General features: G+C 38.7%; 1 protein-coding gene across 10 annotated transcripts in view; it reads left to right on the top strand.

Annotated features, from left to right (window-relative positions):
• kcnq1.2 (potassium voltage-gated channel, KQT-like subfamily, member 1.2) overlaps positions 1–21,893 on the top strand; it is a 185,452-nt gene that overhangs the window by 15,227 nt on the left and 148,332 nt on the right. For all 10 annotated transcript variants that reach the window (XM_042411204.1, XM_042411208.1, XM_042411202.1 and 7 more), the window contains 9 exons: positions 6,044–6,134; positions 11,562–11,688; positions 11,903–11,981; positions 12,079–12,175; positions 13,642–13,782; positions 16,236–16,346; positions 16,642–16,737; positions 17,672–17,809; positions 20,311–20,476. In XM_042411204.1, coding sequence (XP_042267138.1) covers positions 6,044–6,134; positions 11,562–11,688; positions 11,903–11,981; positions 12,079–12,175; positions 13,642–13,782; positions 16,236–16,346; positions 16,642–16,737; positions 17,672–17,809; positions 20,311–20,476 — 1,046 coding nt within the window. The remainder of the gene's footprint in view (positions 1–6,043; positions 6,135–11,561; positions 11,689–11,902; positions 11,982–12,078; positions 12,176–13,641; positions 13,783–16,235; positions 16,347–16,641; positions 16,738–17,671; positions 17,810–20,310; positions 20,477–21,893) is intronic.

Below are 21,893 nucleotides of genomic sequence, written 5' to 3'. Positions count from 1 at the left end.
GGAATGTTAGTGTGGATATTTTGTGGCAGGAAGGTTTGGACAGCCTGCTGTGATTCCCAGCATGAGCAAAAGCTTTTAACCAACAGCGGCACTTTAGAGGTGTGGTACACCTGAGAAATGTCACTGAAATTGAATCAATGTGACCCTGTTTTTTAACACAAAGAAGCTCTGCTCGCTGTCATTCCCAGCACTCCTCTCTCCAACTCTGACTCACGTTTCCACCGTTGTCTTCCTGCAACAACTCAACTCTTCTCCTTGAGCGAGATTTGGTGAGACACAAAAACGAACAGAATGGATCAAGTGAAAGGCAAAGAAAAATACACTGTCGTCAGACACTTATAATAACAATCTGAGCCTTTCGGTGGCAAAAACAAGCACTTTTAGTAGACATACAATTGAGTGCGGGGTGCAATTGAGTCTGGCGGGTGTATATGGTTTGGTCAAGTGGTGTTGCCGTACCTAGCTGTCCAAGATGGCAGACCCACTTCCTGTAGTGACAGGCGGAATATGTTTTTCAGCTGGATTTGTTTCCTGGATTACAGATTTTAGACCATGGTCGCAGTGCTGTAACTATGTAGGCTGCACAATAACAAGGCTATTAACAAATCATTTTTATAAAACAATATTACAATTGAAATATTAAAATTGCTATTAAAATAGCCTATTTAATTCAAGCTCACTTGGGCCACTTGGAGGTTGCTTCTGGGCTGGATGTGACCCGCTGACCACCCGTTGAATAGGCCAGGCATAGGACATGCCCAATATGCATGTATGAAGACTGCATACCTTTACAGGTATTGCCTACATGTGTGGTTCCATGTTTTGCTTCATCCTTATAAACTTGCTTGAAAATGCATTTTGCTCCTTTCAAGGCTACGAAAGTTGGAAAAAATGTTATGATGATCTTGAGTCATTGTGAGTTTTATTTTATAATATTTTAATGCTTTTCTAACGAATTGCCTTAAAGCCAAAATTGGTTACAGCCATGTGCCAGTGTATTTTGATATTTATCCTGCTGGTAGTACTGTATGTGGAATCCCAGCACTCTATCATCCTTTCAAAGCAAAACAAATGTTATAGTCTCATGCGTTTAAGGACAACATGTAGATTACATGACCTCGTCAATGACCTGCATGACTATGACATCATATTTATGCTTATCCCAATAAGATTATCTTAGTTCAACACAAAGGAAATGGGTTTTGAGTTGACTTTACCTGCCCTCTTTGTTTGGTCTTTCCTTTCGAAGAGGCTGGTAATGCCTCTGCATGAGAGCCTGGCAACAGTGTTATGATACACATCCTCATTTTCATTGGCCGGATGCTACACAGATCTCCTTAGTGAATGTAGGACACGCAATATTGCTATGGTACAGTCAAGTCATAATGGTAATTATCTACATATTGCAGTTCCCTTTTGTGACTTGTCTATAAGTATACTGTGGCAGATTTGGGGATTTTTCGAGAATTTTATTTTCATACCTGAGCAGGAGGTTTTTTAGGTGCCAGTAGTATTCAACAATTTAGTCAGAGATACTTACAGTATTGTGAGAAAATGACTAGAGCTGCAATGATTAGTTGATTAATTAATTGCCGATTAATATTGAAAATATTTGTTAGTTGCAGCCCTAGAATTGACTCGTTACTTCATATGGTTCTACAGTTTGATTTGGTAGAAAAGACCCAAAATCCAAAGAATTCAGAAAGGGCTGTAAACAGACATTAACAATAGATATTTGTGATGTAAACTACACCAAAAATGTTTTAACATGTAAAACAGAAGAGATTGGTTTGATGATGAAGCTGCAGCAAGCAATATTTGCATGAAGATAATAACACTGAAAACAATACTTCTTAAACTGAATATCCTGCTCATGTACACAAAAGCCATTGAGTCAAGTTAAGTAATATTATCCTTCATTTCTTGACTTCTCAGTCACTTGAAATCAAAAATTTAAATTGAAGAAAAGGACTGCTTTTGGAGCCTTGTATTTATGCAACCCAGTCTCATATGAAAATGTGTAATAGCTTCGTTGGTCCAAAAAGCAAAACATATTAGTTTCACAGTAATGGCTCTAAAATTGTACAATGCCTATGTTTTTTTTGGCCTGTTCTCTTTTATTGGTCTGCGTCCACATCATGTGACTGTCAAGTTTCCCTCTGTAGATATATCTTTTTACAACCCTATTTACAACCCTAAACCGGAAGAACTTCAACTGTGGTTATGATTTGTATCAAGCTGTGTAGTGCGGCTCTAGGGAATTAGTATATTAGGAATATTAGTTTTTCCTAGAATTGAATGCTTAGAATTAAATACCGAATTGAGAGTACACTGAGGAGTTTAAGGGGATGGTGAACACATTTTGTAATCAGATTTTAAATATCTAAATGTTAAATAGGTAAAAATTAATTTTAACCATATTTTACCCATATCTGACAGCGCCCCTAGTTGTTGATACTCACATAATAGCTGAGGTCAAGAGCTCTCTGTAACAGTTGATCCCATGTTTGTAACCTTTTTTGAATTATAAGCCTTCAAATATGCACCAAGGTCAAGGTTCAAAGATCAGTATTTCAAAGCAGGAGCCATGTAGACTCTTCATACTGACATATGTTACTCTCCAGGTCGAGACCTTTCCAACAATCTATTTGGTTTAGCTCTACAACAAAGTTTTAATTTTCTCATTTCATGGACACAAGGCATTCCAGGCCTAGTTTCAGAGAGCACGTTGAATGCCTAATATATAAAATGAAATGTTATTTTATTTTTTAATTTTTTAGTGGAAACAGTAACCAAATTGAGTCACCTTCAGAGATAACAATACTGCTGACAATCTATGGCATTACTACAGGCTTGGAGGAAGGCCTGAAGTGCTTGGGTTAGGGTTAGGGCTGAATAGATCAACCTGTTATCATTCCCAGGTTGTCAAATACTGACACATGCATAGGTTACTATTTACACAACCCTGGAGATTTTTTTTTGTATCTTTATGATTCTTGGTTTTGGGATTTTATGTTAGCATGACATAGTCCATTCAATCAGAATCTGTATGTTTTATTAGCCAATGCAAGCATACAAAGAATGGGTCTTTGCTCCCAAAAAACAAAAACAGAAGAATAAAAATAGACAAAAGTAAGGTAATAATAATAATAATAATAATAATGAAATAAAGAAAGTAATAAATAATAAAATAAAATAAAAATAATAATATTAAAGTTCTCTTTATACATCCATGGTTTTCGCAAATGGAAACTTGACAGTCATGTGATGTGGACGCAGGCCAATAGAAAAGAATAGGCCAAAAAAAAAAACGTTGACATTTCACAATTGTAGAGCCGTTAACGTGAAACTAATGTGTTTTGCGCTGTGGACCAATGCATTTATTACACATTTTGATGTGAGACTGGGTTGGCTTATGACTGCTTTAGCTGATTCATGCCCCATTTGCGTGACCCATCCTGTTCCTGTTTGACTTTACATAGTGTTAAATCATTTGCTTTTAGTGAAAATGTACTGTACACCCCACAGAGGGATGGATTGGCTCTAAGCCAGGTTTTTAGTTGTCATACACATCTCAAATCCTTCACTCCCATATGTCGTAGAGACACACCAAGGGGTGTGTCTCTAGAGAGCTGTAAGGGGTGGTGAGAGCTACATGTGAAATCTCATTGGCTACCTCAACTCCCATCTCAACTTCTTGAGGCACATTTCACATTTTTCACTTCAAAACATTTCTTTTTGAGCCTGTGCCTGTGTTCCTAGTCATGGGGAGCAAAGAGATGACCTAACCAAAATAGCATCTTTGATCTCGGTGTCTCGCCTTGGTTACCCCAGTCAAAATGGCATGTACGCAACACAGCAACAAATTGGAGGGGATGATGTCACCTCTGCTCACCCTATTCTTGATGACTCGCTTCTTCATAGGTCCAAGAATACACTCAGAACATTATGCTTCAATGCTTTTGCATCTTGCATGCTTTTGTGTTTTTAACAGAATGCAAGAGAGGGAGTAAGGGATCTGTTTGTGTGTGTGTGTGTGTGTGTGTGTGTGTGTGTGTGTGTGTGTGTGTATGGGGTGAGCAGTAATCCTCATAGAGTAAAATCACTGTCCCATCTGCCCAATGTGTCATAGTCTGTGTGTAAGGGGAATCCTCCTTTAGGAGTCTTACCTTCCATCACCCCACGTTTTGCTGCTTTATGCTCATCCTACGACCTGACAGACCAGAAATGAGCATGATCTTTTAATTACAGAAAATATTAAACCTTTTTCTTTAAATTAACTGGAGGAACATGTGAGTATCCATTATGCAGGTGTGTCTCAAAGGGGTGTTTGATTTACTAACATGTCTTTTTTGGGGTTATTCATTTCAAAATATCCAAATCAGACCGATACTATTGGGGGCCTCCATCCATTATTTTCAGTGGGAGTATATTTCTGCATTATTTTGTAAGTTGCATGAATAATAATAAACAACAGACACTTACATAACCCTTCCGGCATATGGCGTTTAATCCAGCTTGTAGTACACAACATCAGAATGCACCCACTGCTGTTTGTTTTTTAAAGTGAGCTTGATCATGATGGTGGTGCATGCAAACACTCATAGTATGCCATATAAAAGCACTTAAAACATGTGGATTATTTCTGGGATCATTAAAACACACAACTGATTGTGCTCTTAATCCTGTAGGGTCTAGAAAAAGGCCAAGCAAAGCTCCCCTGAGCCTCTTGAAAAATTTAGGATGAGTAAAAGTTGGAAATGTCCCAAGTGAAAGTTATAGCTACCCGTTACAAAACCTTTTAATCAAAGTTTTAAAGTATGTTGAATAAAGTACACCAAAGTATTAAAAGAAAATGCAAGCAATGCTTCATTTAAAAAAACAAACAAACAAACACTAAGATCAGAAATTAATCTTAAGGAATCCAGTGAAGAAATAAAATGTAATAAGAAAAATAATTTTGAGGCACCGCAAACAATGTAGACATAACAATAAAAAATAAAGAATCTCAGATTTTAAAACACTCATAAAATGTTTATGGTATTTTTAGGACTTGGTATTATTATGGTGTATATGGTGTAAATCATGGAATTCATGGTTGGTGAGTTATCTATGCCATAATCAGCATGCATATTTTCTATTTCACTTTTTAATTTTTTCCTTTCTTTACTTCCCCTCTGCTATATTATTACTCTTTTGATGTCGTCAATCTGTTGATTATTTGCAATTTTTTAAAATAATCCGTTAAACATTTCAGTCATTTTTCAAGTAAAAATGCCAAACATTTGCTGTTTTTGATATCTGTAATGTGAGGATTTGCCCAATCTATGATTTCCTTCTAATCTATGATAGTAAACTGAATATCTTTGGGTTTTGGACTTTTGGTCAGACAAAACAAGCTAATTAAACTTGTCACATTGGACTTTGGGAAGACATAAGGTGCTTTTTCACTTTTTTCTTTAGTTTCATCTCTACCTTCCTCCCTCTCTTCACTCCTTTGCTCTCTTCCTTCACTCTCACTTTAATCCACATTTGCTCTCCAGCCGCCTCTCCCACCTCTCTCTCCTTCTTCCCCAACCTTCATTTAGGTGTGCAGGTAATGGATGTCCGACTCACAGGGTTATATTTGTAGACTATGTATATACACTGACAGATGGACGGTCTCGTCGGAATGTTTCACTGTTGCTAGGAGACATGGAAACATCCTGTCAGTTGTTAATACAAGCAAATTGATGAAAAGGAAGAAAAAGGAAAAGCGGAGGCGGAGTACCTTGACTTTTCTGTAGGCTAGCTGCCTAGTAAAGTGCTTGTTTATTTTATTAAGTAGCAAGTCACACAAGTAGTCCAGAAAATCAATCTTTATGTCAAGAAGTAGTGAGGTCAGCTTGATAGTAATTAGAAATATAAATACCTGATTAAACATCAGATTCTTAAAACAATACTTATATACAGTGATGAAGTATTTCTACTTTATTTTTCACTACTGACACAGTGACTAATATGCAGTGATGACTGACTGAAAATACTGTGTTTCTCCCTACAGCTTTCTCATGGTCCTGGTGTGTCTAATCTTCAGTGTCCTGTCTACAATAGAACAGTATGCAGACTTTGCCACTGGAACCCTCTTCTGGATGGTGAGTTGTTTAATTGTGCTGATATACCAAACATAAAAAAACCACTTCCACAACTTTCACAGAACTCTACAAGTCCAGATCCATCTTCATAAATCACTTACGTGGAATGTAAGTTACACACCATAGTTCTACTGAGATGACGGTAATTATTGACTAAAAGGTCCCGCACACACACATAAGTGTTTTTATACTGGCAAAGTAGACTGCTGCTCAAGTGAAAGTTGGTTGGTGTTATGCTTGAATGATGTGAGGTCATTTTGATTTAAACTCTATTTAATTAGGTAGTCTCACTGAGATTGAGATCTCTTTTTTAAAGTGAAACCCGAGAACAAAAACATTCACAATCAGACAAGCACACAATCAGCATACAGAAACAACACAGCTAAGGCCAGACGACCACAATCAGCAAGGATTAACAAAGTTATAAGAATCAGAAGAAACATCAGATGATAACATTTTAAAATCTCTAATGGGAATGAAAGAATCTAGTTTGAGGGCAGTTTTGCAGTTCATTCCATGTAAAAGGTGTATATCTGAAACCAGTTCTGCCAAGATTAGTCGGTACGTAAGGGATATCTAAGGTTAAGTGGATCGTGTACTGAAGTTACAAGATTTAAATGTGAGAAGGGATATGTGGTAGTTTGGAAGCTTAAACATATCGTGAGATGATTATTCCTTCTTGTCCTCAAGAAAGTCCATCCAACCTGAGAACAATGATGAGTACGAAATTTGTCATTAACCATTAAGAATGTTAAAGGTTTAACCTCTCTCACTTTAACAGTTACAACAAAACTAATTGGAGGCTCAGACAGATATCAGTAAAGCACATTTCGTGCATGCTTACACAGTCCTTAGAAAAGGTCCAATCAGGCAAAATAAATGAAAATAATCACTAGTTGCAGCCCACATAACGCCATATCTGTGGATGTATATATAGTGTATTGACAGAGTGGATTTAGTGATGCTTCCTTGACAATTGATACTTCAGTTTTCTTGTGTAACAAACCTTTTTTTTTAAAATAAATAAATAAATAAATGAATAAAATTCTAATATATTTTCTTATAGACATTGAAAGAAACAGTGAGAAATGGCTGGTCTAACGCTATCACAGCTACACTGCAGTACCCTCTTCTATCCACATGATGGAGATAAAGGATCTTGGCTTGGAGGGATCCTACCCGCCATCTTACACCTGAGCCCAAAGCTCAAAACGACTAATCACTTTTAGTCATTGCAAATACCATGACACAACACCTGCCAGCTTATTTTGCATCCATCCAAAAGCCTTTTACAGTTACATGTGTGTGTAGATAATTAGCATGGGAATGGCCAGGAGCCAGTGTTTTTAACCTATTGTGATAACAATAGTTATGCAGAATCATTTGGCTCCATGCAGACTGTACTTGCTGATACTTGCTGGTAAATTGACTTTTTTATGGCTTATTAGGCTATTAAGGCTGCTAAGTGATGCAATAAATCCAGAGCTTACAACAGGTAGAGAAAATTATGGCTGCTGTTTGGAAACTCTACAAAGAGCTTGCATCATCTGTCTCTTGCCAGCACACTGGGAATATAAATACACACACTGCTACTGCATACTCACACACACAGTTTACACAAAGGCCGCACATACACAGACATAGACACACACACACAACTCAAAAATACACACGCACCACCTCCTGAGTCCCGGGGGCAATCAGAGGACAGGACTGAACACTGTGTTCTGTAAACTTTTGGCCAGTGCCCTTTGAAGACCTATACTATCATGGTTATTCATTTATTTATACCCAGGAAGAGCCAAATACTAACTATCATTATCTCTAACTTTTTTTTCTCTTTGTCGCTCTCCGATCTCCTTCTCTATCTTTCCACCCTCCCTCCACCTCTTTTGTGTGAGTACACAAGAACAGCAGTATTCAGCCCAAAATAGCAAGAAACAAAAATTTGGTCCAAATTAATAACAGACTTGTCTTTTTAATTGTTGAGCTTTGTTTATTTGAACACCTGGCTACTATTTGTGTATTCGTATGTGTGTGTATGCATATGTATTCATAATGCAGGTTTTTTGGTGCAATATTAATTGTGGGATAAGATAATGCCTTATCTTCTGTGTGTGTGTGTGTTTTAGGGGGTGGAGATATGTGAGTGGTGTCATGGTGGCGTATATTGGTGGTAGTAGCTATACTTAGAAAGTTCAGGGTTAGCTGTCATCCGTGAATCACAGGCTGCTTGTTTTGGATGGCAGAGGGGACATTAGTCCTTGAGGATATTTGGCCTTCAGGGCAGCTGCCAAAGTAAAGCAAGCCATGCTGGGGCACAGAAGCATTCACACACACACACACACACACACACACACACACACACACACACACACACACGCACATGGGTCTCTTCTTTGTCCTCTCTTTTGCTAAGGTTTTGTTAACTTCTTCCTTATATTAAAATTTCAACAAACTACATCTGTTCTGTGAGATGTTGCAGTTCAGGTGAGTCTTAGCCCACTAGAATGAAGGACAGCATTTATAAAATTAAGCAACTATGTACCGTGTTGGCCACCATTGTCACAGCTTTACTTTTGATTTCTTTTCTGTGAACCACATTTTTTTTCTGGTGGAGCCTTAGCGCAGTGATGCAGGTTGGTCTGTCTATCCGCCCAATGTTTTAGCAAGATAATTACACAACCACTGACCAGATTGCCAAGAAATTTGGTATAGGTGTTAGTAGTTGAGCAGGATGATACCTAATGATAGTTAAGACACAGAACCACAGTCAATTCAAAATTTATCCATGACCAACGCTCCCATGATAATGTATCTTGAACAGTAATGGCTGAATATCCATGAGATTTGCAGTTTATATTTATGGTGAGGAGAAGAAGATGAATAATAATGTTTTTGATGTTCCTCTGACCTTTTCTTAAGCAACACTACTAGGCCATTTGCACTACAAGAAATACAAGAAATATTTAAATCTAATGGGAAGATTGGTGAGAGAAGCAAAGAGTTTTAAGGAAAATGTTATCTTAATTTTGGGAGCGCTTGCAGTGGTATGGCATATGATACAAAATTTCTCGCTACATATTTAAAATCAGCTGTCTACTGAGGTGTAACTTACTGAGTGGATTTTCAGAGCGTCTAACACAAAACCTTACAGTACAAAGTAACAAAAAATGCCTTTTATGTTAAACTTGAGATAATAAATAGCAGACCTCAGAGTGAGTGTGTGAAATTTAAATGGTATTGACATTATTGTCTGGAAATCAACATTAATAACTATTACTTTGTGTGGCGTATGATCTGTGGGTTGTCAAAGCTTTGCAAAGTTCAGGTGTATCTAGGTGTAATGAGTAACTTGCGTCTGTGTGCATACACCTCTCTTGTAGTAGGACACACAGATGAACCAATCTAATCACATTTTTATCTGACACGGTAATTCCCAAGCAGCTCTTTGAATGAGCTTCATCCTCGTCTGGCTTGACCAGATTAATGCTGCGCGAACAGGCGGCTGTTTTGTGTAAACATGTAGTTGCCAGTTTCTGATACACATACAAAGCCACCCCAACATCTGGGTGACCCATTTTATGGAATTATTGTGAATAATCCCTTCAAATTCCCCCAAATTCATGTGTACCTTTGACTTTCAGATGTTACCCAGATGTCATAATTACCAAGCATGTTGCAGTAAAATTGTGTGGATATTTTGTGCTTGTTCTGGCCGTGTGACTATTTTAGTGAATTCTTATTAGTTTGTTTATTTTCTAGAAAACATCCACAATGAATGTTAATATCCATCAGTTATAAAGTAACATAAGAGATTTTGTATATATGATGGAACTATAAAAACTTCCCACTTTGACTGTCAGAAGTAGATTTAACTTTGTATGATCCAAACTACAAAGAACTGCAGAAATAACTTGTATTAACAACTTAATAACTGGCAGCTACCTGTCAGTCAAACCTATCCTTGGATTATACAGTGGTATATAGACACAGACATAGGGAAATGAAACATACTCTATTACTTTTCTACACAAACAATTAGGCTATGGCTGGGTGGTCAATTTCAACTGAAATGGATGTAAAAGCCTGGTTCCAGACCTCTTAATCACTGTCTACATCTCTTAACTTATTCAGCGATTCAAATATGAATGAATGAAGCGAAAACAAATCGCATTTCAGCCTGATTATCAGGCAATGCTATAGGGATTCACTGAACCGTTTCTGCCTTTCTCTGGTTTAAATTTGGCCTCTTTTGCTCCCTCTCTCTTTGTCTTTAACTCAGTGACAAAAAAATGAGCAATTAGCTGAATATGGGGTGTAGGAATCTGAAGCCAGACGACTCAAGCGCATAAACCGAAGCTGTAATAATGTTTAATTAATGAATAGCAAGAAGGATCAAAAAGGATCTGTCAATCTGTCTGTCTCTGCTATGATGACCCTGATGGAGGCCATAGGTTGGTGCTCAAAATAAAGTTGTTTTCCACAGTGCTGTTGCAAAAGTGTAATGAATGTACACATCGGTGCATTTTCTCTTTGTGCTGATAGTAGAGTGACACTTTTGCCAGCCAGAATAGTGTCTGGAGTGATTGACAGGTCATTGTTTTGAGGCTCTGTGGTGCTGTGTTATTGCAGCAGGGACCATGGTATAAAGTTTCATACAAGGGGCGGTCAGGGAGCAGCCAGTTCAAGCAATCAACGAGATGGCCACCCACATGGCCTTAGGCCTTAACTGACAGTACGGTGGCTAAATATTATGGATCCTCGGTGGCCAGGAAAACGATCTCCATCAGACAGACTTAATTAATTCACAGAGGCACACATGTATACACATCATTTAAAAAAAGAAACACAATGGCACATATTAGAACACACCTTAAAGGCACCAACCTCAACAAATAAGCATTTTAAGCTAATTATAGCTTAAAATAAAACCTTTATTTGTTTATTTTTGTTCATAATAAGTATAGATGTGAAAAGATTGAAGTGTCTTATTTAAGTGATTCAAAAAGGTTTACATTTATAACTAGATCTGTGATGGCATTTCATCCTGTGGCTACAATCACTTAGCCATTGACCCTTACTCAATATGAGCTGTCATCAGCCATGTTATCAACATCCATCTCTCCTCCTAGGTGGTTAGGTGGGTGGTCTTGGTTTTACTAGACCACCACAGTGTTTCTCTTTCTCATTCTCACACACCTGTCATTACCCACTCATATCATATCTTAAATCTCGGTGATTGATTATAATGGCCTCAGTGCTTTGAGATTAGTCTTAATACACGGCGCAGTGTTATCAATGCTTTTATAAATGATACCTTATCTACTTCCACATCCTCTTGTCTTGCATGTGTTTCACAATTATTGTCTCTGTACCAATGGTTTAATGTAACCCTTTGCTCTGTGTTTGCATTGTGCTCCACAGGAGATTGTGCTGGTGCTGTTCTTTGGCACAGAGTATGTGGTCCGGCTGTGGTCTGCTGGCTGTCGCAGCAAATATGCAGGCATCAAAGGACGCCTCCGCTTTATCAGGAAGCCCATATCAATCATAGGTGCACCTGGCATTTTCCTTTGTTCCCATGTAATACAACGGATGTGATGAATTGTTCTTGTAGATCAACAACTTGGATCATTCAAGCAATTTAAGGGTTAACATTAGTACAAGGTTTTATTTAAAATGAACTGAGTCCAATACTGATATGATGATTTACTTGATATGTTGATGTTTTCTTTCCGTTTTTCTGTCTCTTTCTTTCCTTCTCACAGATTTGATAGTGGTCATTGCCTCAATCATTGTGCTTGGTGTAGGCTCCAATGGCCAAGTGTTTGCCACATCTGCTATCAGGTAGAGCAACTATTTTTTTCTGCTTTTTAATTATTGCTCATAGCTGGAGAAGGATCTGAAGATAATGAGATGGATGAGGCGGTGTTGTGTGTTGCAGGGGCATTCGTTTTCTACAGATCCTTCGCATGCTGCACGTGGATCGACAGGGAGGAACGTGGAGGCTCCTGGGATCTGTAGTCTTCATTCATCGACAGGTAGGTTAAAAGTATCCAGGCTGATCCTGTTGATTCAGTGTTGATATAAGTCACAAGGTTTTTCAATTACCCTAATCGTTTGTTTTTAGCATTTTTTAAACACAGACAGATTAGAAAGAGAAAAAAAATGGCCCTCCTGTTCCTGTTCAGTCTAGTGTGCACAGACAGAGATACATGCACACATTCACATGCAGAAAGAAGCCACAGCAGACCTGGCTTTATAAGGAGAAGAAGAGAAATAAGGTTGCCTGAACCTTTTCTTTTTTTTCTTTTTTTTCATTGTATCCCGGTACACTTGTTTTAATATTTTCTCAGGCTGATACACAATGAAGTCAGAGGATGTAATGTTCCTCTTTTAATCCCTCAAGCAGACTGTGTTCTTTGGTTATAGTCAAACTCGACATTCATGTCTCTTTGATGCATAAGAAGAACAGGACCCATCAGTGAGGATTGCGTGCAAAGGTCAAGAAAATAAATGTAAGATGATTTGTTGCCATCTCTTTGTTGTCAGATGACCACTTCATCAAATGATATGCTCTGTTTAGTGGAAATATATTGCCTTTAGCAGTGTCAATAAGCTGATGGAATGGAATAAGCACGTTAGGATGTGCACTCGGAATAGTATTTTATTTCAATGTGCATTCACAGTCAGGTCAACATTAAAATGCTTGGCCATTGAAGACAGGAAACATTTTACATTTAAATATTCATTCCTATGTATGCTGTATTTCACCTGTAAAAACATGCAGTTAAAATAAACTATTGTAACTCTAGTTTTATTGACATAATTAGATATTAAATATACAACTGGCCATGTGTAACTGAGCAAAGTTCCTCTTTCCTCCTATTCAGATTGGTTGGATTGAGGGTTTGAGTGCAGTCAGTGTCCTGTCCAATGCCACAGGACTGATTGATTGAAGTCCATTGTATAGTAGTCAGCTTTAATAACCACCGCACCCTGTCTATCCTTCCTGCTGAGCAAAAGGTGGTGGGTGACCCAGCTGACATAAGACTGGTATCAACAGTACAGTATATGATGCAAGACTTATTAGTTGTCTGACACAAGCCTAAGAACAGAAATGAAACCGAATAGATGTCAAGTCCAGTTTATTAAAAAACACTCATGGGGAAGACCCAAGTTGCACTTTCACGGAAAAACCATTAAAAAATAGAAAGCCCAGAATTGAGCTTTAGCAGTCTCTAATGTCTCCAGTATGCACAATCAGCATTTAAAAATGCTGAGGGACGGCTGCGTCATCACCCAAGCTGTGACATTAGGGGCGCAGTCTACATGAATCTTTGGACAAGCCATTCATAAGTGTATTTGTTGTCAAGTTGTGTTGTCAAAGAAGAATCCACTGTAAAATAGTGTTTTTATACAGTGGTACAAATGGCCTTAGTATATTCTTCATATATATATAGCATATTCATAGTATAGTCTTTGGATGAATTAATGTGTTTTACAGGAGCTGATCACCACCCTGTACATCGGCTTCCTGGGCCTGATCTTTTCCTCCTACTTTGTCTACTTGGCGGAGAAGGATGCCGTGGATGAAGAGGGCAAAACGGGCTTCTCCAGCTATGCTGATGCCCTGTGGTGGGGCGTGGTAAGGCAGCTAAACTATAGAAAAGAAATTCATTGTAAAGAAGAAGCCAAAATGAGTCCTTCACTGATGCTTTTGTACACATCGATGCATGTTTGTGAGAGCATGTTTTCTGAAATTAGTTTTTTTGAAATGCATATATTACTGGGATCCTTCCAGTGCCACTTCAGTTTTCTAACAGAGCTTACATACTTGGAAGGCCTTATCACATGCACATCAAAAAAAAAAAGATTCCTCTCTTAAAAGAGCTGTAACAAATTATCTGTACAATGCACTCTGAAGTGGAGTCTTAACTGGAAAAAGGGAGATGGCTGGCCACCCTGGTTAGACCAATTATTAACCTCCTTGTGTCTTTATTGTCCTCATTGGTTCTTCGTGTAGTCTGCGTGTGTTGCTGCAACACTCGACTCAGAGGCAGGTGTGTTGATGTTTTTCGTGCGTAGAGCTGGTTTTGCCTATTTCCCTCTGTATGGAGGTTCAGGTTTCCAGAGCAGTTAATTAAACATTTGAATTGAAAGCGCAGAGTAATGAGAAACCTATGGCAGCCTTGTGCAGGGGATCAGCGTGCCACAAAGAGACGGTAATAAACCATTCACCTCTGGGCTCTTTGGCTCAAAGAACTTTTAGAGCACCAATATAAAGTGTCAGTTCCCTTAATTAAAACTTTAATTGTGGGATTACTACCTTTATGTTACGAGGGTTAGAGGGGTCACGGTGCTCTTCACTGTTCTACGGAAAGTTGAAGAAAAGCTGTTATTTGTGTTTCTCTGTTCACAAAGCCGAGAAGAGAATCACGGTTGGGGATTTGTACCTTTTTGTTTTTTGAGACTGTAAACTCGAGAGTCATGATATGCTATTCCCGTCGGGTCGGTCAGATTTGTGAGTGTTTGCGTGTGTGCGTACTAAAATGAGATTTCGCTGATTGCTAAGCTCTCCCAGTGTGTATTCCTTCTCTTGGCATGATTTCCACATTGGGATGTGCAGGTGCGGGGCACAGCTGGAGGACAAGCCAATGCCATGATTCATATCCCCTTCTTTCTCTCACTCCCCCCCTTACCTTCCCTGCTTTTCTTCTTCTCTTGCCAATTTCTGAAGGTTAGGTAATGGCTGCTTGATTTTAACAAACTTTTTAACTTCAACCAGAACACAGTGTAAAAGGAAAAATGAGAGATGAAAGCAAATAGTAGACAACCTGCCATTTTATAGTTAAAACAATTTGAATCGTGAAGTTACAAATACACTATATAAGGCATTGAAATAAGCATCCGTTTGAACATATCCATATCTGCAAATAAACATGTCTATACTCACATACACTTACTCAAAATTTCTACTTTGAGACCAAGGCTGTGACCTTTGTGTAGACATGAAGGGGTTTTTGCCACACACACTTTAAGTATAACCCTACAGTTTGAATGAGAGGGGTGGTTTTGAGTAGACCATTCCACTCTGATGGTCAGGAGGACATTGTTTAGTCATCGGATTTGTGGATGAGGGATTAAATCCCCCACCACTCCACCCGCCCCCAACATACACCCATCCAGCCCTCCCGCCCCTGCTCCTTCTTTTTTTTTTTTTTTTTTACTCCCAAAGCCCTTTTAAGTATCTCACCTTACATCAGCCGCTTTGTGTTAGCGCACAGCGGCGGCTCACGCGGCGATACCCCATAGACACCCACAGTAAGCCAAGTGTGTTCTGAATGTGTCAGAATTGGCTCGGCTTTCAGAGTGGGTGTACATGCAAATGCAAGAGGTATTTGTTTTCCCCCCTCGCCCCAGCAAATTCCTACACTCACTGAGGATTAGTGGTTGGGAATCTTATTCCCTTTGAGGAGCAGAGCCTCAAATGCCCTGGCCATCGCTGACAGTTGTCAAGCAAGGCCTGAGCGGCTGATGAACTTTTTCTTTATTGTCTAACTCCTATTATAGACTGCTGCGGAGAGCTCTACATTGATTGATATTTTCATTACATCGGCAGTTCATGAAAAATGAAAGGGATTTTTCATATTTCTCTAAGTAAAGTGTTCTTTGAGATTAAACATTTATAGAAATAAGAAAACGTTTTATTTAAAGTATGATTTGATTGAATGAAATGCACTTGTCTGTGCTGTTGTCACCAAAAATGTTGCGTTGCCACTGAATTAAAATGTTTCCTCCTTACTCAGCTCTGCTTGCTGAGTATTGTTTTAACATCGGCTTTAGTAAGTATTTTCGTTTGCAATCAGACTTTTAACAGAATTTTTTGAGAGGCAAGACACACTCAGGATTCCCCTCTTATCCTGCAGTAATTTTGCAAGTCGTCCTAAATTTCCTGACCTTTCTTCATCATGCATCAGTGAAGGGCCGTGTATGTTGTGAGATTTTCCTTTCAAAAAGCTGTCACAAGTATGTTGTAAGTATGTCATAATGCTTAACATAATCTTAATAGCTGCAAGGACAACTTCTCTCTCTCTCTAGGTGACTGTCACCACAATCGGCTATGGAGACAAGATTCCTCAAACGTGGATAGGAAAGGCCATTGCTTCCTGCTTCAGTGTCTTCGCCATCTCCTTCTTCGCTTTGCCTGCTGTAAATATATTTTTAATCTCAATCATCTGAAAATTCATGAGTAGTAAGAAAATACTTATATTATAATGTTTAATAATGTTTCATTTAGTCCCAACCTCATTGCAATTCTGATTTGATTGTGATTTTCTTTCCCTTTCTAGTATGACTGTACTGATGTAATGATAAAAAAAAGTAAATTATGTGAAATTCTGTATCTACATTTCTCACACCTGCACTAAATGATACATCTGTAATATTACACATTTTCCTTGCAGTATAAAAATATATATTGTACAACCTAATTTTTCTTGATTAGGGTATCTTGGGATCAGGATTTGCTCTGAAGGTCCAACAGAAGCAGAGACAGAAACACTTCAACAGACAGATCCCTGCTGCAGCTTCTCTCATCCAGGTAGACTTGAATTGAAGCATTTTGCCTTTAAAAAAGATGTCTTTTTTTAGACGTGTAAGTCCATAATATGAAATATTTTAATCAGGCTTTTCATAGAAGATCATATTTATTTAAATTCATCATAATATGTACAGTATGTGCAAAATACTAAAATCAAACTTAAGGGGTTCCATGAAGACTAGAATATTAGTATGCAGGTGCATGCTTTCAAGTTTTGTATAATCCACGCAGTTAACGTAAAAGAAACAGGTCAGACACAGTCCATCAATGATTTAACAGTGAACACATATCCTCTATAACCACATTTTGTATCGGAGCATGAACGTAGCTGCAAAACCTTTTCGATCCTCACGTTAACGCATATAAAATGTGCAAACTTGCACTGCGTCTTTCCACTGTAAACTTCAGCAAATATTGGAAGCTGAACAAAAAAACAGTAACATTAGTTGTCTGCAAATTCCTTCTGAGTGATGAAAAAGGTGAACTGTATCCCACTTACCAATACTGACATAATAGGCAAACAAGTAGCTATCTTGTGCCAAAAGCTAACCATTACAAGGATCATTGTTTGCATGAATACAGTGAGACACAGCCACAGATGGTTAAACACCTGTGGCATAAAGACATCGTCATGTCTGCAGGACACTGAAGTTTTTCCTATATGATGCCATAAATACACAATAGAACAGCATATTGAAGAACTGAATATTGTTGAATAATGTTTATTGAATGAAAATGGACATGGAGTACTAACAAGAATAGTAACATATTAAAGCGAAGAACATTAGTAAATGATAAAGCAGTTTACAGATGTCCTTGAAGTTCTGGCGCTGACACAGTCCAATGAAAGGTTTTATTTTATATAAGGGGATTTAGCAAATAAGTGCTATGCTCATATTCACTCATGCTCTGTGTTATAACCTCTGCTCCTCAGACACTTTGGAGGTGCTATGCAGCAGAGAAACCAGACGGCTGTGCTGCTACATGGAAAATGTATGTCCTAACTCCCATGGCTGTCACCACAGTGGAATCTGACAACCCCGGTCCTTATGCCAGGAAATTGAACATATCGGTAATTATCCAGTTTAACTTTAGTTCAGAGGCATGGATATTTTATGACTCATGTATTGTACAGTTTTTTTTGCTGTGATTGATTTATTTTCTTCAAAAGGACAGGACAAGTGTCTCCTTTTGAAACGACTTCATATCCCTAAAATGTAAAGTATGACTTTGATGCTGTCTAAGGCGCCTCCTTTGTGATGTTCTGGCATTGAATCCAACCAGGAAGACTTTTTCACATGTCTTTTCTCTCTCTCTCTCTCTCTCTCTCTCTCTCTCTCTCTCTCTCTCTCTCTCTCTCTCTCTCTCTTGTTTATTGTCTCCTTACTTCTGATCTGTTAAATGAAGGTGAAACCCCACCCAGAAGAATAACAGCATCAAGTCTTTAAACTTTAATCATATCACAATTTATTTGCTCATTTCCCAATTTTAAATATTCATCCTGAATTGAACGTTTTCAAAACAAAACATTTTCTTTTTCAGTAGACATTTTAAATGATCCTTTGAACATTTAGGTGCGGAACATCAACTCTACAAAAGAGCGTTGTCAGGAAAAGCCGTCAGACTGTGATACTGGAGGGTGGATTTGCATACGTCTGGCCCACACCGTATTGTCTCCTTGTGCAGTTCACCTTTCACAACAATATTAGCTATGTTGCGCCTTGGCCATACAGCATAAAAGGGCAAGTTAAGTTCCCACAAACATACACACACGCGGAAGGACACACAACGCACACAAAACACACACATACTCACACACATCGCAGCCCCCCCTCGCCCTAAGGCCTGACTCCACCAGGATGACTCGAGGCCTTTGTCTCCACTGGACAAAGACTCAGTCAGTTGAGATGATGTCACCGCCGCCTTTCTCATGGGAGTAAACCTTTGTCTAGTAGAACAACAACAAAAAAATCTTTGTGTAGCATTGAACCCACATGTATTGGGGAGAATGGAGGCTGCTTCCGCTCTTTTCTGTTTCAACATGTGACTTTCTCCTCTGACTTTCCTCTCTTTCCCCTTTCTCTGTCTGTCAAGATTCCTCTCCTGTTTCTCCTCTCTTATACAGGCTTTGTTTCACTCTTTCTTGTCGTTCTCCGCTCTTTATGTCTCTTTCTGCGTATTTTCCTCTGCCCATCTTTGCCTTTTTTTCCCCTCTCTTGTTTCCTTTCACATTGATTTTTCACCATCTCCTCTTTATATCTGACTCCATCAGTCTGTGTTTCTGTATCTTCCTCTGTGAGTGTTCACTGTCTGTTACTGTTACTTCCTGCCCTTCCATCTCCCACTCTTTTTTTCTCTCTTTCAGTCTCATAACACCCACCACCAGCTCCCTCTCTCACTCTCCTAATGAGTCATTTAAACCTCGGGTATTTGGATTGAACTGCTGGCCACTTGTCAATGCCAAAGTCTGATCCACTGAGTCCAAATAATTGAGTTTCTATAAAGGCCGTGTCCATGACGTCGGTGTGGGTCAGTTGGTCTCACGATTGGACTGGAGGCACCATTTAGGTCCTCAGAAACTCACTGACTCACACACACACGTAGCTATGATCTCACTCAAAGAAACTGAGATTACACAAGGTACAGCTTATATCACCAGTGTGCAAGCACAGAATTTGGTGAGATTATGATGTAACAACAATGTGAACTACACAAGCACTAAAAAAAAAATAATGTGTTTTGGTATTTCAGTGTTTTTGGCAGAGCTTGGCTTTTTAACACTTTCGCCTGGAATGGCTGGATAAGCCCACTATGTTCAGATAATACGTTTCCTGGACAATTTTGAATATGCCTGAAATATAGTCAGACTTACAGTGTTGCTACCAGGCTAGCAATTTGCACAAATCAGTGCTCAGCTATAGTGGTAGAGTCTTAAATCTATAAAAAAAGATGTCCATCTTAAATGGAGTATGAAGTGGGATTAATTGACCACATTGACAACTGTAAGTAACTCATAGTGTTGCCTGGGGTCACAGAAACGTCTGTAAGCCTGTGGACTGTGACCTCTAGTCCACACTTGAGTGGTTTGCAGCTGATGTGAAGGTTGGGATGAGATTCAGCTACTTCAAGTCTGAGGTAACGATACTCTGCTGGAAAATGATGGAATGCCTCCTTCAGTTTTGGAGTGAATTGATGCTCCAAGTACAATGATTCATGAATCTCCAGATGACACGTGATGGTATGATGGACCGTGAGATGGACGGGCTGATCAGTGCATTGTTGGCAGTTATACGGGTGCGGAAGCTTTGCTAAATTTTAGAGGAAAAGTGTGAAGGAAAAGCAAAAAGCTCTCATTTTTACTGTGACATCAGCTCATATATCAGGACAGTTTTTCCACACTTAATATTCTGAAGTTTATTGTGTTGCTGTAAGTTCGGAACAGTTGTAATTCTTTTGGGTCTTTTCAGCTATTTACGGTTGGTTCAAGTCTGCAAATCAGGTTGCAATTTATGATCACAGCCGTCTTGACACTTCTTGTCTATTAACTGTGTTGATGTTTCCTCTCTCTGTTAGAAAAAGGGGACCAAGAGGAGGCTGAAGTCCCGTGGTAATGGCTCTATGGGAGTTGCCTCAGAGAGGGCTGTATCGATACCTCAGATCACCTACGATCACATTGATGACTCTACGGAGAAGAAAGATGTGTCTTTCTTCATGGAAGAGCAAAGGGGGACTGTTGAGGGTAATACACTAGAAAGAGCACTGCTCTCATGTTATTGTTATGTACAGTGACAGTATCCAAATTAATATCAAATAGATATCAAGGGTAATTGTCCCTCCCTAATTATTTACATGCTCAGTCTGAAGTTTGCTAAAACTAGCGCACACTGTTCAAAGAAAACCAGCTACCCTTTCTAAATTGCCTTTCTTCCAACAACTCAGATCCCAGACAAGTCAACTAGCCAAGATTACACATGAAAGCAGTGAGTCCTGCTTTATTACTGCTTGATCAAGCTGACCTCATTTTGGACCTCTTAAATACCGAATTTTATCGAAAACCTGACACCTCAGAATGCCATGTTCTGCAGAAGTGTTTTTGAGGAAGGTGTTTTTTGAATATCACTGTGAAGCTATCTTTGCTCAATGCAGTTCAAGGCCAGCTGGCAATGAAGCCTGTGTCATGTGGAGGACAATTGACAGAGTGAATTACTGCACTATTAAACCAACTTTTTTTTCTATTCCTCTTTGTACAATTTTGTTTGATGAAATAATCCGTGTTGAGGGCTGTGAAATGATCTCATGCTGCCTTAAAGGCCTTGAAAATCCATTATTTCAGTAAAAGTTTGATGTGTTTTTGCATTCAGGAGATTTGAATGACCAAAATAAATCTGTGATGAATGACATTTTTTATGGCACTTTCATTAGAAATATTAGCTGTCAGCTTGTACTTTTGTATTGGCAAGTGTTTGTCATCCATATTTTGAATGTGCGTAAGAATAAACACTGTAGATTCACTTAAACTGAATAATTTTGCTCTCAGCTTAACAAAAGCAGACTCGCCTCAAAGGCTAGAAACTAGAAGAACACTTACTGTGTCAGTGTGACTCAGTGGCTCATTCAAAGGCCTTCACACTTGGTGTACATTCACTTTTTACACTATTAGGTGTTTGCGGCTGTTGCTGCTGCTGCATGGCAATCACCCTCTCCACTTGTGCTTCTCTGTTGGTAGGCCTACTGGAGGGCTTTTATTTCTGACTTTGTCCTCATTTTGTGGATATTACAATAGTACATGCAGGTTGTTTATCACATTGCTTCATAGTCTAGTCTGTGCTGCAGCATGCTCCTTCATGCTCTCCATGTGTCACTATGTGACATGCATGCACAGATGAAATAACGACCAATTTCCTTGCCTTGGTATTGAGACACATGCATACTTTGTTAAGAATGTCATACTAACTTGGTCATATATTGGTATATTGGTATATATATTGGTAGGACATGATGCTTGTTTCATAGGTAGTTATTAGTCATATATTCTGTAAATTCCCAACCTTTCTGAAGTATCCAGCTATGCAGTGAGTGAAGTTGTATTCTTTTCTTCTTCTTTTTTAAAATTCTGTCGTTATCATCATGCTGTTGTCACACTAACTTGAACTACA

This window comes from Thunnus maccoyii, chromosome 5, assembly GCF_910596095.1.
Source record: "Thunnus maccoyii chromosome 5, fThuMac1.1, whole genome shotgun sequence".
Taxonomy (NCBI): Eukaryota; Metazoa; Chordata; class Actinopteri; order Scombriformes; family Scombridae; genus Thunnus; species Thunnus maccoyii.
Note: the sequence above shows the minus strand (reverse complement) of the source record. Positions and strands in the feature narration are given on the sequence as shown.